Consider the following 18,577-nt stretch of genomic DNA (forward strand, 5'->3'; position numbering starts at 1 on the left):
CGAGGATTCTATGGCTTTTGAGTGGCAAGTTACAGCACTGTAAGTAGTACTTCGTGTTCCAAGGGAAAGTTGAACCAAGAGTTGCAAACCCATGTGCCATCTAGGTGGACTCACCTCTCCCTCACTAGAAGTAACCAAGGGGCTATTACATTTCCTGCTTTACCTCAGTCCATCCCAAGAGTCACATTCTCTGGCTGAAAAATACTCCCTCTACTGTTTCGAAGGTTAGTTTGATACACGTGATATATAAGCAATACTACAAGCATCCTTCACGCAGCTCTTCCAACATTTACTAATTTCTGACCCACAATACTTCTGCTATGCTAGCCTATCATCTTATGCAGAGATCACCTGTTCTGCTTCATGAGGAGATCATGCTGCTTTTCCACTCCTTTCCTAAAAAATTAATTTGAACCTAAATCTTTAGAAGCAAAAAAGTTAATGCTCTACTCTCACTGCATTACTAGCCCTACTGAATTCCATTTTCCCCTCACCCTATGTTAGTGCCTCTGCAAGTATCTGCCACCTAAACAGGAATAAGGGCTTGGCTACACACCATTTGTGCACTGATTTAACTAAATGGTTTAGAAACGGATTTTAGATAAGACCTAAGGAAATAGGGAAATGAAGGTGAAACATAATAGGAGCTAAGAATAGTTTCCAGCTAGAAAGGAGGTGCAACTTGCAGTCGTTAGAGGCAAAATGGCCACTTCAGAGATGCAGCTGTAGCAATTCTATTCTGGATTTACAGGGCGAGTCACCAGAAGAGTTTGCTAGGAAAGTCTCCTCTGAAAAGGTGACCCCACACCAGAGAATAGGTCCTAGGGAGGGGAGGAATCCCTAAATGTCTGAGACTCTGATTCAGTCTAGATATATTTGGTATTGAAGCAAAGTGCCATAATACAGCAGCAGAGACCAGCTTAAATGTTTGGTGGAAGAGGTAGTAAAGGAGAGACCTGTACCATTCCAATTACCCACCACAATAGTGGTGCCATTAACTGTATTGCTTAAAGTGTGACAAGCAGCTAGTTGACAGCAATGGTAAACAGCAAAATTTACTATCCCAATTTTTAGAGAGGCTCTCTACTTGCAGGCAGTGCTTCCAACTGAAAGATCAATCTAAATTCAGAACCAAAGCAGTATATGTCTGTGAGCTACAGCTGTGTTCCATTTTAGATGGGGAAAGCCAAACAATATTGTCTACTGCTTGCTAGCTTGCCTGCAAAGCTATGCTAAGCTAAGCAAGACTATTCCCCCACCACCACTACTCCCTCCCACCCGCACCCCAAAGGTGTTGTGACTAGAATTGGCAGCTAGAGGATGCAACAGACATGGATGAAGAAGCTATCCCCCTAGGACTGTGAAAGGCATCAGATTTCAAAAAGGACCCATAGGAAACAGAGAATACTTTCTTTGTTCAAAAACATACATGTCAGGCAAACCTTAATCCAGGGGAAGTCAGCAACAGTGAAGTCTGCTGTCCTGATATTAGAGATAGATGAGTTGGAATTTTGTCATTCATCCATTTCTCCCACCTCCTCATTGACGCTTTTTTTTTTAAAAAAAAGCAATTAGCCTTGAATTCTGTGTCTATGAAGAGTCAGAGGATTAATACGTTGCAAAACCCTCTATAGCTTCAGATGAGGAATGGTATACATAAACCCAGTATAGGTTTAAAGGATATTCATTTTATTTTAAGCCTATCCTATATAAAAAAAACAGGCACCAGGTTTCCAACCTGGCCCTGTTTCAGCAAGTAGGGACTAAAACTCTCACAAGCTTTAAGCAAGTCTCAGATGTTAACTATGATCCCTCAAAGTCAGTCTTCCCAGCTCATATCATTTCTGACTCTAGTTCTGAATGAAACACAATGCTCTAGTGAACAGGACTACACTGACATCCAGCCTAACTGGGTTGATAAATCTACTTTCAATTCCAGAGTATCACAATTCTATTAAAGGCACATACACTCCTATGAAAGCAGCAAGCATCAGAAGCTTAGATTATTCTTGGAGTCTAGAAGATTCCCCTTAATCTCAGTGGTTCAGTTAGTAAGCATGGGAAGACTAATTAACCAATAAGCAAATGTAAGGCTAAAGTGTACAATACACAGCAGATTTAGCAAATATATGTTACATAAATAACTAAAGATAGAGGCAAAAATTACCTTTGCTTACTTGGTATGTATTTACCCTTGCATAAAAACATCACTGTGTTTCTACAAGTGCTAATGGCTGTTCTCCAATCATTCACTTACCATTTACTTAATTCCTCTCAACTTTAATGACAGCTGTTTAGAGTGTTGTGCTGCAGTGACCTAACTGTACAGTTTACTAGTGCTGAATATCATCAACCACCCAGGTTTCCCCCATTCCTTCTCCCTGAGGCCTTGGCTACACTCGGGACTTCCGAGCGCTGCTGCGGCAGCGCTGTGAAGTGCGAGTGTAGTTGTGCCGCTAGCGCTGCGAGAGAGCACTATATGTACTCCATATAGCACTGTATGTACTCCACCTCTCCGAGGGGAATAGCTTGCAGTGCTGCGAGCGAGCGTGCAGCGCTGCAGGCTCTGATTACACTGGTGCTTTACAGCGCTGCACTCGCTGCGCTCGGGGGGGGGGGGGGCGTTTTCACACCCCTGAGCGCAGCAAGTTGCAGCGCTGTACAACGCCAGTGTAGCCAAGGCCTTATAGACACACAGTTTCAGGAGCTGAAGAGTGGATTTTTATTTTTTAAAATAAATTCCAGAAATCCAGTTCTCCTTGAAGTAGAAGATTTTCAAGTTATGATAGGAGCTCGCAGTAAATATCCAGACTGACTCATAGTCCTCCTCCAAATCCCTCCAAAAATTTTAACAAATGATTAGGGAGCTGACGTGCTGAGACCACTGCCAATCATGCTGACCAGTATGGTCTCATTATTTACTTGTGTTTCCCCATCTGTCTATCTAGATCCTCCGATTGTCTCTTGTCTTATACTTAGGCTATGTCTAAACTACAGACCTTGCAGCGGCGTCGCTGTAAGGTCTCCTGTGTAGTGCTCTTTGCAGACAGGAAAAAGCTCTCTCACTGGCATAATCAAACCACCCCCAATTGGCAGTGGCAGCCACATTGGGAGAGCCTCTCCCGCCAACGTAGCGCTGTCCACACCAGCGCATGTGTCGGTGAAACTTATGTTGGTCAGAGGGGTTTTTTTTTTTTTTTTTTTTTTACACCTCTCACCAACGAAAGTTTTGCCAACTAAAGTGCTAGAGTAGACATAGTCTTAGACTGTAGCTATCTGTGGCAAAGACCATCTTTTTGTTAACTGTACAATGCTCAGCACAGTGGCATCGTGGGCCATGATGGGATCTCCCAGGATTCACTGCAATACAATAATAATTATAAGCTACATCGTGAATTATTGGATGGTAACATGCTAGCATTAAATGTTTAAATTCAGAAGCGTATTGCACATTGCAATACAATAGAGAGGGTTTTTTCAATCATCTCCAAAAACAATTATATTAACTGCTCTGTAGATTTTTGTGAGGTTAACTGGAAGCATCATGTATGTTTAACTGTGATGGAGGAATTTTTAACTTAATTTAAAAAATCATAGGAGTATCTGATGGTGCTATAAGGATGAAACCAATTTACTGGGCTAATAAAAGACGCCAATAACTGATGAAAATATTGAATTATAATTTTAACACTATCTACTATTGGAAGCATGTACTGATGTTGAGACCAGCTTGTTCAAGCACATGGTAAGCCACGAATATCTCCGTTACGAGGCAGGTCTGGTGTGAAAGCTGCTTTCAGTTAAGTAGCAACGTGTGCATACATGCAGTACATGAAGCCCTTGAAGACCAAAAGAGATTCAGACAAGGAAACAGCAGAAAAATAAATAAAACTTAACTCATCCCTTTCAGACAGGAATACACAAAAGATAAAAATCACCCTTTGTTCTCAGCATCTCAGATCCAATTTCCGTGTCCACTGAAAATCAACTTCAATTATTTTCACAAAGGGATTAAGATCATACCCATGCCAATGGTGGTTAACAGGGGCTCACTTTATAAAGGACCAGAAGCATCGTTCAATACATCCTCTGGGTAGCAGTAGAAAGAGAAGAAATGGGGGAGTGGGAGAGGGAGGGAGGAGAGAATGTTAGATTTTCTTACCAGAGACAAAACACTGTCCCAACACAATAAATTATCAGACCTTTTACTTACAAAAGTACTTTTCCAGATTACTGCAGGAGTGAGTGTGTGCATGGGTGTGTGTAAATAAAAAAACCTGGACAAGCACATGTATCATGTAGTGATTTCTCAGCTCCTTCACAAGATTCTGATCCCTGATCTACTCAGGGCAGCATTTTCTAAAGACTTAATTCAATCAGTCACTCTCTTTGATCAGCAGTAGGGGACAATAGTAAAATGTGTAAACTTTTAAATATCTTGCTGTGTTCCTCACCTCATAAACTCTAGAAAGATAATTCAACTGGACAAGTGATGAAAGACACACCCAAACCCAGCTTCTTAAATGTCATAATGAATAAGCTTCACTTTTAAAATTATTTTTGGGTGGAGTAGGGTAGGGATTTATTTCTTGTGACTAGGGAACAGGTTAAAGTAGGAGTATACATCTAGTTCTGATTTATAAACACATTCCTATACATTTAAAATTTTTAAATATACTACACACACACTTTAAGCTACCTTCCATTTAAGGAGATGGAAGGGACAAATTAAGCAACAGAACTAAAACCTGTAATCTATAAATATCAGATTTAGTTAACACCCAGCTATCAGAAATGGAAAGTTCACTGATCCACAAACAATTGCCTGATCAGTCCCATCCACGGATGGAGGCAGATCTAATTTCACATATTTTCTTATTAGTTACTTTTCCACCTGAGGTTTTGATGCAGGACATAATTCTACATTCTCAAAATAAAATCTCATGTTAAAAGCTAGCAGGGAACAAATGAAAATAAAAATAAACGTAGTTTTAAAAAGTTAATTAAAATCAATATAAATGAATACGTAGTAGCTGAAGAGTCACTGTCATATCTGAAAAAACAGGTACACATTACTTTGGTTTGAACTTCTTCTTAGAAGAAAATTTCTGAGACAAAACGAAAAACACAGCTGATTAGAAAAACAGTAAGATGAATTTCTTAGCAGAATTCAAGAGGTTGTGCTTGATTTACACAAGAGCTTTGTGGTTTTGAAGCCATTAATTCCCAAAACTGTGTAAAATCTGCAAAATTCTTTCTGAATTAGCAAGACCAGAGCAATATGATTTCAATAATACCAAAAAGAGACCATCTCCACTGTTTAAGCAACACTAATTCTGGAGAAGACTTGGTTTTCTTCCCACCCTAATTATCAGAGAGTTAGCTCCTAAGATATATAGATAAGTGTTTTCTCTGGCCCAAACAAGATCACATGGCTGATACCATGAATTACAAAAAACAGTCTACTATAGACTTAGAAGAATCTTGGAGAAATTAACGTACAATGATTGTCTCCTTATTCTGAGTGTTTTCCTTGCCTGAAGTTTTCCACTACCCAACAAGAAAAAACAACAACCACCCATCTGCATTGCAGTCTCTAAAGGAGAGTAAAAGTCAGAAACAGGGCTGGTAGGGCTGGACAGTGTATTTATAAGCACACAGATGGTATTTTGAGACCTAATGTAACCTACATCTAATTTTTCATTTTTCCAGTGTTTCAGTACAATTTAATCCCTACTATCAAAGGTTTGGAATCTGTTCCATTTATTGCTATTCACAGACATTAAATTATCTCCTGAATAATTTTATTTTTGCCTTTGCAAGTGTTCAGTTACAGAAGAGAGATTTAGATAGCAGATTTAGATAGTCATCTGACATGTGCAGGAAGATGTAGGGAATACTAATCTACACATTCAAATCTGTGGATATCCCATGGATGCAGCTCAGATTTTTCATCTTTAAAAAAAAATATGGTAGATTGATGCTCACTTGCCCATTAACTGGAATTCAGTTCACCTAATAATTATTTATTTAACTACTGATGGTGCATAGAGCATTTACTCAAGGCAAATCATGGTTTGGAGGATATATTTCGCTGTTGACTGGAATTAGTTAGGCCTTGTAAAATGCCTCTGAAGTAGGTAGATAGATTGGTATCACCCTCATTTTACAGATACATCTCAATTCCTCCCCACCCAGGTCATAGAAGGAGCCTTTCAATGCTGAAATTATCATTCACACCTGTGCTCCGACCACCAGGTCATGCGTCGGACATTTGAAGAGAAAAAAATCAGAATTGCTATAATTAACAAAAATGAAATGTCCATGAATATATTGTGGGACGTGCTGATTGTAAAACTTGCCTTACTCACGATACAACACACCACCATTGGCTGACCATGGGTACGTCTACTCTGCACACTCCTTACAGCGGTGTGTAAGTACATACCCTGCACGCCCCCCCAGCCTGGGGATAAACAGCAGTGTAGATGGTGAGGCACTGCTTAGGCAAGTAAAGACACACCTAAAGCCTCTGCGTAAGTACACTACATGGCTCTCTATGCACCCAAGCAGTGCCTCCCCACCATCTACACTGCTATTTTTTAGTAGTGTCGTGTGCTGCTATTTCTCTACTGCAGGGAAAGACTACGGTGGTGGGTAAAGGCTCTGGCAGGGGGGGAGGCAGTGGGGAAAGTTTCCAGCAGCTCCTGGTTGCCTCCCCCCTGCCAGAGCCTTTTATTGACACAAGTAACTAATTACACACCGCAGTGTGGACTCAGCAGGCTTTTCACTGCAGCGTGTAACTACATGCACCCTCCCCCCGTCACCAGTGGTGTGCAGTGCAGACGAGGCCCATATGACAACGAATGCATAGCCAGCAGGTCCCTTCCTCTTTTTCCCCAAAGCCAAGATTTACTAAGATTGACACAGAACAATAGCTATCACAAGTCCAAGTCACAGAAAGGTAGATGTTGATGAGAGGGACTGGATACTAACCTGGTATCCCTGGAAGAAACTGAGAATTTCCTTCATTCCTGTGTTATAAGGCAAGCCCTGCATACGAACTAAAGCTCCAGGCTGGGGCAGCATTGGAGTGTGTGTGGCTGAGGCAGCAGCTGCTACAGCGGCAGGAGGAGCTGCAATGTACCCCACCGTGGTAGGCGATACCGGAGGACTGAAAAGGAAAGAGTGAAGCAGGATGGTTATCAGTGACCAATGGGTGGCTTTAGGGCTTGGGGTAGGAGAAAGGTTTGAGATGGGTCAATTTCACTGAAGTTTCAATATAAGGTTTGGGGAGAAGAGCTCCTGAATGCTCTTCATTCCCAACCCTACCGCAAACGAAGTGCTACATCAGAGTAAATACAAAAATCAATAGTTCTAAACCACCAGGCAAGCGGATAATGGCTCTTCCCAGTACAATCAGCTGGCTATTTAAAAAACTGGCAACAGGTAGGTCTACACTGCAACTGGAGATGGGATTGCAGCTTGCGCAGGCATACCCCTAGCAGACACGGCTAAAAATAGCCACGAAGGTGAATGTCATGGACACCGGCAGGGGCTATGAATGCGAGTATGTACCCATGGTTCTGGATAGGCTTGTATAGCCCATGCTGAAGGCTCTGCCAGCATATGTTCAATGCTATTTTTAGCCACGCTAGATGAAAGCTAGCGCCGGTATGACTACTGAGTTGCAATCACATCTCACATAGAATTGTAGACGTACCTAGTGTCTAAAACATCTTTGCTTGCCTGAAGGAGGCTTGATCCCCTCCGGCAAAGGCTAAACCCCACTAAGAGGCCTAGATGAAGCCACCTAGGCAGTCACTGCCCTTGTTGGTAAACATCAGCCACTCTCAGGACTGTCAAGATCAGAACTACAAATTAAAGGTATGCACAGGTGACCCAATAGTTTCCTTCCTATAAAGAAATGGATCCCGAGATCAAGTAGCAGAAGGGAACCAAGTCCCACCGTACCTGGGATAGTAAGCGGTGTAGTTCATATAAAGCTGAGCTGCCTGAGCCGGGTAGTAGGTAACAGTTGGAGGGGCAGCAGCAGAAGCCTGGGGAGTCCTGGTTGTTGACAACAGGGCTTGTGGCTGGTAAAGTGCTGCTTCTGCTGGGATCACTGCTGCGGCTGTTTGGAAAGCAGCATACGCTGGTGGAGAAAGACCTAAACAAACAAACCAGAAAAACAGACCAATCAAAAGAGGAATCGGCCTGGGGTGGGAACAAGATGGGAGAAGAATTATTTATTCCGTGATTACGATCCATGCTAAGAGCATCTGACCCCAATGAACTAAAGCTCCCACAACGTCTGCTCTAAACCCTCTCTCAATGGAAACACCTATCATGTCAACACAAATGACAGGATTTCTGGGATACTTGGAATAAACAATACCTACCAAGTGCATGAAGATGAGTAGCCTCAGCCATATTAAAATGGATACTAGGAAGCTGCACAGTTAGTCAAAGAAAGTATGAAGCCTCGTGAATAGATAATGCAGGGCATTGGACGCACATGTGCGCACACTTATATTCTGTTCCTTCTAGCAGAAGTTGCTCTCTGTGGGACAGATTTTCAAAGAAGCTAGGTACACAAGTGTACCTTCAATTCTCAACCGACAGCCTGCATGCAACTACTGCAGCCTGACAAGCATATCAGGATATTGTAAATACAAATGGCTAATTAAATTCATTTGCATGCACAGATACCTGTTTTTCATATAAAGATTAAGCATGTGACTGCAGATCTCATTTTTTTTGAAAAATTTGGCCATCTATAGATTAATGTTTTGAAAATATCCGCATTGTGATTGGGTAATCAAACAAGTTGGAATGGAAGTCATCAGCCCCAAATGTTAAATTATAATCATTGTAGTATTTGTATATTCTTAAGAAACAGACAAATTATTGTTATACGCTGGAAGTGTTCAGTACATAGTAGGGATAGTAATACTGTTCACAGATGACAGCCAGTAAAATCCATCCAATTTCACCACCCCCACTCCATTAGAAATATATCCCAATGGATGTTTCCTTCAAAAACAAGCTATCCCCAAGAGTAGCACCTTCTCAATGCTCAGAGGCAGAATAGCAAGAACATTCACTGGCAGCTATAGTAAAGAATTTCTTCCAATTTGAAAACAAAATAATCCAATTCCAAACAGGTTTTGCTACAGGCAAGTCTACTGCAGAGCTCAGAAGAACAGTACACCCGTAAAAGCAAAAGTGCGCAACATATTCACTGGCAAGGCATCTCTGACATCTATTCACCACCGAAAACATAATAAAAATGCTTCAATCACTCCCATTATTTGCCCAAGGGAACAACTTCCAATCTCAGCTATATACAGATGGATGATTATTGATCACGGCAAAACCCAAGTCAAAAAGGTGAAAGGCCACAGAGCTTGAGCACCTACCACATATCAGCCTTTAGCAGCAGAGAGCAGAAGAATTGGAGACTTACATGGTAACTTACATGGCGGTGGGGATAAGCCACTACGATTTAAAGTGCCACCCATTAAAACAAAGTTCATCTCCTCTCCTGAACACTGGAACACTTCTACGTAGCGGTCCTTCATCATTTTCTTGTGACACTTCTGGGCCACCAAAAAGGCTCTATCAGAAGATTTCATTTGGATAAAAGCATCACCTGATGGTCGTCCCTGTGGAATCGGGAACAGATCATGCTAAGAGTCACTCGACTTTCCAGAGCTTAAGTAGGGTTGCCCTGCCCCATCCTGGTGAAAGTGAGTGAGGGTGGAGAAAAGCGAGCGATGGAGGGAGGGGAGATGGAGATGGAGCCCCAGGGAAGGGGTGGGGCAGACAGTTGGCAACCCTAAGCATAAGGTATGCCTGAATTTCAGACAAATGTTAAGACCAAGTGTTTATTGAAATCCTGCAGCATAATAATTTCAAGGGGTGAATGGCCAAACTTACTTCATTAAACCGTTGGTTGTATTTAGTAATGGAGGCAAAACACCATACTACCAATTTCTTTGCCAATAAAAATACAGTTAAAGCCTTACTTCAGTAAACTATAAAGCCATGTTACAAATTGATTCCCAGGTTTGTGGTGCTCTGGAGCACAGAACACCATGGCTGTTCTCAGAGACAGGAAAAAAAACCCAGATGAAAAATGGCTTTTCAAACAAACGATCATTTGTTTTGATTAAAAAAAAAAGTGTTTTAAACAAAATAAAAGTTTGTTCAATTTTGATTTTTAGGGGGTGTATGTCTCTCTCTCACTCCCCTTTAGTAGAAAAGAAGGGGGGGAGGAAGTAAGACACCCATTTAAAAAATATTCTCCCAGTTTTCTGCTCGTACAAAAAAAATGGAAGAAGCTGGAGGGGAAGAAAAACGTAAACCTCTAAAATGAACTCCAAAAACAAACAAAACTTTTAAATTAGAAATGAACACTTCCATTTTGAATTTTTCATCAAAACCCTCCAAAATCTTGAGACTTTTCAAACCAAACTACAAAATGTTCTCTTTCTTCCAAAATGTTTCACAAAAGCTAAGATTTAATCTTCAAACCAGTCCCAATTTAGCTGCTCTACAAAAGCGAGGGCTTCCTGTGGACCACACCCAAAAGTAGGGATATTATAATAACTCCCTGGAACAGGGAAAAGCTGCTTGCAGTTCCATCTTGTGCTGCTGCTGCTCAGGCAGCCAGACCAGGCTCAATGTTCCCATTGCAGTTCAGTGAACCCAGTAGCTAAGCAGGGATGCTATTTAAAGAGACTCATTCCTACCCTCTATGTTTCCCACAGCATTGGACCTACTTGTGGGAGAAGATTTAAAGATAGCCACCAGTGCAGAGTAGAGATGACTGATCACAGTTCCATCCCCTACCAATCCTGGAAGGGGTAGAGCTCAGAATCATTGATTGAATTTAACCCTCTCCCCTGCCATCCTTATGTCTGACTCCATGCAGCAGGAATCAGTGGTCACTATTAAAAGCATCATAGAATATCAGGGTTGGAAGGGACCTTAGGAGATCATCTAGTCCAAGCCCCTGCTCAAAGCAGGAGCAATCCCCAACTAATTTTTTTGCCTCAGATCCCTAAATGGCCCCCTCAAGGATTGAACTCACAACCCTGAGTTTAGCAGACTAATGCTCAAACCACTGAACCATTCCTCCGCACTACCCCTGTTTTATTAAAGAGAAGAAGCTACTTTTGCAAGGTCACATAAGATCTGAGGCAGAGCAGGAAGAGAGATCAGGTTTGACTCCCAGGCCTGGTCTTTAATCAGAAGGCTAGCCATCCTCCCTGCAAAGTTCTGTTACCTGTTGATTAAGGACCATGTGGACTCCATGTGGTTTGATATCTGCTGTCGCGTCTCCCATGAATTCCAGGATGTCATCAATGCCAGCTGTGTAAGGAAGGCCTCGGAGCCGGACACAGTCACGGATGCTGCCAGCAGCAATGGTGTAAGGCGGGGGGATGACCGGAATGATGGGAGTTGGAAGAGTGGGGATGAGAGGTGTTGACAAGTATCTGTTAAGCACCTAATGGCAAAAAACATAAGTGGATGGATAAGAGTTAAAATCCCATGTGGGGTGCAAATAGGTCTTCAGCGTACACTGAAACATAACCAACTGTTTTAGAACAGACAAAAAAAAAAAAAATGTTGTATATATAAAATAGTCCCAGCTTTTTTGGAGGAGGGAGGGCGGGGGGGGGGGGGGGGCGCTGTTTTGGCACTTTTCAGTTTCAAATAGGGGGAAGATTTAAATAGAGCCATTGACAAATTGAATTTAGAAGGGTCCATTTAGGTTTCTACCACTCTCATTAAATAAAAGACTAAAGTAGATTATAGTTACTTATTTTACAGGATCCCAAAATGCAGGATTTGAAAACATTAGGCTCACTGATAAACCCAAATTGGTACAATTACCAGTTACAGATACTTCATTAAATTAAGGTAGTTCACATACAGCTATGGATCTTTAAAAAAAAAAAAAAAAAGTTTTTTTAAATAAAGAAAAGTTCTACTCTCCTGCTTTCCATAGTAAAGCACTTTGTAAGAGCTAAATATTACTACTACTTAGTCAACGCTCCCATAGCTACCATGTAGAGTTCTTGAATAAAGAACAGTAAAAGCAGTGGATGACCCCTCTTTCTCAGTCCCCCATTGTTAACATTTTATTTGCTCTCTGATCTCTCCCAAAGGACAAATATAGAGAGGGAGAGAAAGAGATAATTGGAAACACGTGGCTCTGCCAGAAGATGCTGTTGGGACTTATTGTTCAAAAGCTAATTACAGCGTATGAGTAATAAAATAAGTTAGGACAGACAAACAAGTTACACTGGTAGGTGCAGCAAATAAGAGGCAAACTTCAGTAGCAGGCTTTAATTTTGTCAGCAGTGATTCAACTTGGACTGTTGTGCTTCATTAGAAACAGTAGGAGCAATCTAATGCTCTAAATAGACATTACTAAAGGGAAGATTTCTCAACTATCAGACGGTTATTGTTTTGACTACTGCAATTTTGTCTATTTTAACACTAGCCAGTGAGCTGGTTCTATGGTTAGGGCTCCCCGTTGCCATGTGAACAACCGGGCTCCAATTCCCAGTACTGGACTATTGCTGCTTGGATCAGCATGATGTATGAGTGCCTCACTTCAGAGACCCCCTCTGGTAAAGCAAGCAGCAGCATATTCATCTAGTATGAATGCAGCCCTATGAAGTTCTCCTTAGTCAAGGAGACTGTAGTAGTAGGACTTGAGTTTTTAGGCACTCAATGGAATTATCCTCCCTCAAGGACACAACATCCAGAAGTAAACAATCAACACCACAAGCCAATGCCATTTCATTTACAAAATGAGTTTTACTATCGCTGTGTCAGATTTAATAGACTATTCTATGTCTATGGGCACAGTGGTGTTGATAAACACCTGCAACTAACATGTAGCACAGATATTCTTCCAATTGCCTCACTGCTTACTTGGACAAGAGTATACGATATGATATAGCGCAAACAGGAAAAAAATGCAGAAATTACTGGATGAAATTCTATGCCCTGTGTTATGCAGGAGGCCAGACTAGATGATCACAATGGTCTCTTTTGGCCTTAAAGTCTATGAATACAGTATCCCAAAACAGGTAGTCTGCCAAATCTAGAAGTGCTGTCTCCTTAAATGTGGTAATTTCAAAGGCTCAGCTTGCTGGTGACAAGATATGTTGTTACTTTCTGAAGTGATGTTTAATTGAAGTGGGCCAGGGTTAATTTTTTACAAATATTACTGGATATCTATGAATACAGTCAGAGAGAAAAAGTAAGTGGAGTAGGGAAGGGATGGAAAGTCAGGTTGGGGGGGGTTGGGGGGGGTTATTCCTTGGGAAATTGAGAATTTAATTTTTATTCTTCAAAAATCTATTAGGCACTTTTCAAAAACTCTAGGTGTCCCTAAAATGACCGAATTTTAACCAGATCCTTGACTGTACCTGAGTTTTAATCACACACCATGTTACAGTTCTATTATAGCTCTTTAAAAACCAGGCGTGGGCAAACTTTTTGGCCCGAGGGCCACATCTAGGTATGGAAATTGTATGACAGGCCATACATGCTCACGAAATTGGGGGTTAGGGTGCAGGAGGGGATGAGGGCTCCAGCTGGGGGTGCGGGCTGTGGGATGGGGCCAGAAATGAGGTGTTCAGGGTTCAGGAGGGGGCTCCAGGCTGGGGCAGGGGTGCAGGTGGGGGAGGTAAGTGCTCCTACGCGGAGGTGGAGCCAGGCGACTCTGCTCCCTGCCCCGTCTGCAGGCGCCGCCTCTGCAGCTCTCATCAGCCGCGGTTCCTGGAAAATGGGAGCTGCGGGAGTGGCACTTGGGGCAGGGACAGTGTGCAGAGCACCCTGGCTGCCCCTGCGTGTAGGAGCTGGAGGGGGGACATGCTGCTGCTTCCGGGAGCCACTTGAAGCAGGGCAAGCCCTGGAGCCCGCTCCCTGGCAGGAGCTTGAGGGCAGGATTAAAACAGCTGAAGGGCCGGATGCGGCTCCCAGGCCGTAGTTGCCCACCCTGTTATAAACCATTTACAAATGGAGGTTACAAACATGTTACAGATATGAGCAGTATGTATTATATATGGGTTATAAGTAGAGGGAGTTATAAATGGTTATAAACAACTTGTTGGATTCTAATGATTGATTAACCATGTAGTAAAACATCAATAATTTATCAACCCTTATAATCTATTTATAAAAGTAAACATAATAGAACGTGTTTGGAAGAATTCTGTGGTTAGGCACATGAATTTTTGAAAAATGCTGCAGATTTTCAAGCACCCCAACCCCTGTTGAATATAAAAATACAAATTAAAAAATTAAGTCAGTCTCAAACTTGCTAGGCAAGTGGAGGAAAAGAAATGTATCTGATGATCTCTATTTAATGATATGGGCAGTGTTAAAGAAAGAAAAAAAATCAATGAAACAAAAGTGTGGAAAACTATGTAATCAATAATCAAAATGACTTCTTTGATATTTGATTTATGTAATAGAAAAGCTGCTCCCACTATACTGTTTTTGCAAGACCTAAAGTGAAGGTCAGCATTTACAAGTACAGGATAACATTAGAAGATGCCTGGAAAAGGTAAGTTTTCTGGATTTCATAGCCAGTAGTTACAACCTGCTGGACTTCTGCTGCTGTGCTCCTGAAGAGTTCAATGTAACGTTTTCCAAGGATCTCCTTGTGCTTTTTAAGTGCATTCTGTGCATATTCTTCACAGGAAAACAACACAAATGCATCTCCCGTGGGTCTGCCATCTGGGTACTTGACAAAGAGAAGTCCCTCTTTCCCTCCTGTGACTGGACACTCAGGCCCCAAGAACCCCAAGACATCCTCCAGAGTGGCTGTGAAAGGAAGGCCCCTCATCCGGATGATGACTTGATTCTCCTTGGACAAGAATTGGGCTACTTCATTGGAGGTGCCTGGCAGGACAGGAAATAAAAGTGTGTCCATTTAGTTCGGAAACAGTGAGGAACCAGCACAAATAGACTTAGCAACACAAGGTGCGTGGAAACATCTCCTGATAAACTACCAGTTCTGTACAGCCCACGGTACCAGAGACTTGCTCAGTAACCACATCTTGATGTGAAGCTACCCCTAAGTACATTGACTGGCTGCTTAGAGCTGGGGAACAACATAAAGCCATTCAAGAACGAGACAGGAGGATTAGTAGCTGGCACTAAGCAACAAAACAACTGACAAGCATGGAGACTTCTCTCCCCTCCCCCCTTCATGCTCCTGGGTATACAACTTTAAAAGTGCCCCATTTTAAAACAAAAGGTGTATGAGAGTATTTCACATAAATCTATTGGCATTAGCGAGACCCAAGAGCTTATACAAGATACAGGGAATCTCCCACAGCAGAAACAACCTAGGCTTCTCTTCTCCCTCTAAGGGTGTGTATACAGCACTGGGAGTGAGAGAGACACACTAGCTCTGCTAAAGCGAGCGCACTAAAAATAGCAGAGTAACTACGTCAGCTGAGGCTAGCCACCCAACTACAAACTCCAGAGGTTGGGTGGGTTTGTACTTGTGTGACTGGCCTGAGCAGCCACCTGAGCGTCTATGGCCATGCTGCTACGTTTAGTGCACCAGCTCAAGCAGAGCTATAGCATGTCTGTCTACTTGTGCTGGGAAGCACCTGGTATTTGACCCTATGAACTTCTGAAGTGCAAACGGAAAAAGTCCCTTATTAGTCCTTTATGTTCTCACCCACCTGAAGAGTAGAAGTAAACATTACACTTTAGTAAATAGGTTTATCTTAAAATTACCCACCTCCAGCAATCTTTAAAAATTCTTCTCCCGTTGCTTTGTAAACCTAAAACCAAGAAAATGGTTATATTTAAACAAACAGAAAAATGTTCAATTGTCAGTACTAAATTGAAAAGTAACATTTCCCAGAGCTCTGTAAAACTTCAGAATGTCTCATTTTTTAAACCACCACAAAAAGTAACTTTTAAAACTCAAATGAAGGATAGGATTTCCAGAAACAGCTAGTGAGGGCAGAGGTTCAGTTCCCAGTGACTGTCAATGGGAGTTGGGTGCCTAACTCCCTTAGTCTCCTTTGAATGGACAAATTGGAGAAATGGTCTGAGTTAAACAGGATGAAGTTTAACAAAGACAAATGCAAAGTGCTCCACTTAGGAAGGAAAAATCAATTTCACACATACAGAATGGGAAAAGACTGTCTAGGAAGAAGTACGGCAGAAAGGGATCTAGGGGTTATAGTGGACCACAAGCTAAATATGAGTCAACAGTGTGATGCTGTTGCAAAAAAAAGCAAACATGATTCTGGGATGCATTAACAGGTGTGTTGTGAGCAAGACACGAGAAGTCATTCTTCCGCTCTACTCTGCTCTGGTTAGGCCTCAGCTGGAGTATTGTGTCCAGTTCTGGGCGCCGCATTTTAAAAAAGATGTGGAGAAACTGGAAAGGGTCCAAAGAAGAGCAACAAGAATGATTAAAGGTCTTGAGAACATGACCTATGAAGGAAGGCTGAAAGAATTGGGTTTGTTTAGTTTGGAAAAGAGAAGACTGAGAGGGGACATGATAGCAGTTTTCAGGTATATAAAAGGGTGTCATAAGGAGGAGGGAGAGAACTTGTTCATCTTAGCCTCTAAGGATAGAACCAGAAACAATGGGTTTAAACTGCAGCAAGGGAGGTCGAGATTGGACATTAGGAAAAAGTTCCTAACTGTCAGGGTGGTTAAACACTGGAACAAATTGCCTAGGGAGGTTGTGGAATCTCCGTCTCTGGAGATATTTAAGAGTAGGTTAGATAAATGTCTATTAGGGATGGTCTAGGCAGTATTTGGTCCTGCCATGCGGGCAGGGGACTGGACTCGATGACCTCTCGAGGTCCCTTCCAGTCCTAGAATCTATGAATCTATGAATCTATGAATATCCCACCCAAAGTTAATGAAAGATAATTCCCCCCTAGTTATGTAATAAGTCTGTAGAGCACAGTATTGCACTGGGGAATAACCATCTGCACTAGTTTAAAACTGGCTGCATTCCCAGCATAGTAGTGCTGATATGTTGTCATGCTGTAGTTCTTTACCTCAATGTATCTGCTACCCATGTGATGCTTATGTCTTTCCAATGCCAAATCTCTCTGTTCCGGGTTGACAAATCGCACTAGGGCTTCCCCATTTCGCCTTCCTTGAGCATTCAGGCAAAGGGCAACACCGCCTCTGAAAAAGCAAGAACCAAAGTAAAAGGTAAGCTTGAATCATCAATGCCTTACAATACATCATTGACATAATTCCGCACTCTTTTATTCAGCAGGAAAATACAGAGGCCAGGCTTTAAGAAAGAGCCTGTACTTTCAAAGTTTTTCCACCAACAACATTTATTGACCCAAAAATCATTTAAACAAACAAACAAAATGGCTTTGCTATATAATCCACTTCTTTGGTAGATTAGTGATGTAAGTGTTTTACCACACCATACCATCAATACTTTACAATTGTTCCCACAGGGAACAATGCTTGATGTACAGTTAAGAAGTGAAGTAAATTCAAAAAGAACTGAATAGGTGGATTTAGAATTGTAAATTCATATTGGTAACTTAGGAAAAATCTTTGAAAGAATATGAAAGTTAAAAAGCCCCAAAATTTCAAGTTAAACAAATAAACTTGCAAAATTTAGAGAATAATATATAAATATAGAGATACGGTACACCCAAACAACTTCAATTCGGATCCCGGTAGCGATAGCCCAGGAACAACCAATCAGAACATTATCAATCAACTTGACTTGGCCCCCTTCATGTGTTTTAAAAACAAAAACCAAACCAAAAAACCCACAACGTATTTGGGCAATTACTCTGTACTGTTCCCCAAAGGCATGTTCTTCTCAATTGAGAAATATCGTTAAATACACAGCTGTGTTATCTATGTATAAGCCTCCTAACAGAAATCTCACGTACAGTACTGTAGGGCATTCTAATGACTGCCACAGTGCATTAAATTACACATTCAATCTCTATTAAACCTATGTATCAAACTAATACTGTACGTTTACTATCTTTCATATTCAAGCTGTAGAAATAGAATAGGTTTCCCAAATGTAAAAAGATTTCAGAATCTTTAGGAAAACTTATTCAGAGCTTTGTTAACTTATTAATGGAAAAAAATCACATCTTACAAACTAGGTAAGAGTATACCAACTGGAAGATGAAAGTAAGGAGGTGCTGCAGAACCAAAGGAAAGGTTATTCTGGGTACCTGGCTCTGCATTTGTAGACTTTTCCAATTTTCCCCCTTCTTAAATTATGTTTTAATTTATCACTTCCTGGCTTTCTAGTCTTTATCATCATTAATAAAAAGGTTCAAAAATTTTTTGCCTTCTAATTGATATATATTTACAACTAACTCCCTCCTCCTGTGTTGTGTCTGGGAATTTCCCTCACTTTTTCAAATGGAAATATTTGGTACCCCTGCATAATGAAGTATATATATATTCATCTCTAAATATGTAAATTAGATATCAGTTGTAAGCTATGCTAAAATTATACAAACATTTCTTCCAAACAATACTTGTGGGCTTCTGAGCCCATTCTTCT

At 41.4% G+C, this 18,577-nt stretch overlaps 1 protein-coding gene across 8 annotated transcripts in view; it reads right to left on the minus strand.

The window, feature by feature from the left end:
- The window catches only part of ESRP2 (epithelial splicing regulatory protein 2), a 70,913-nt gene that overhangs the window by 10,367 nt on the left and 41,969 nt on the right, over positions 1-18,577 (minus strand). For 5 of the 8 annotated variants that reach the window (XM_054048782.1, XM_054048783.1, XM_054048781.1 and 2 more), the window contains exons 9-15: positions 17,073-17,205; positions 15,788-15,830; positions 14,633-14,934; positions 11,294-11,515; positions 9,470-9,668; positions 7,975-8,170; positions 6,997-7,174 (exon numbers count right to left, since the gene is read on the minus strand). In XM_054048782.1, the coding sequence (XP_053904757.1) occupies positions 6,997-7,174; positions 7,975-8,170; positions 9,470-9,668; positions 11,294-11,515; positions 14,633-14,934; positions 15,788-15,830; positions 17,073-17,205 (1,273 nt within the window). Of the gene's footprint in view, positions 1-3,938; positions 4,090-6,996; positions 7,175-7,974; positions 8,171-9,469; positions 9,669-11,293; positions 11,516-14,632; positions 14,935-15,787; positions 15,831-17,072; positions 17,206-18,577 lie in introns of all 8 variants that reach the window. The other 3 variants (XM_054048784.1, XM_054048786.1, XR_008447101.1) reach the window with 2 other exon arrangements.

Source organism: Malaclemys terrapin, chromosome 14, assembly GCF_027887155.1.
Source record: "Malaclemys terrapin pileata isolate rMalTer1 chromosome 14, rMalTer1.hap1, whole genome shotgun sequence".
Classification (NCBI taxonomy): Eukaryota; Metazoa; Chordata; order Testudines; family Emydidae; genus Malaclemys; species Malaclemys terrapin.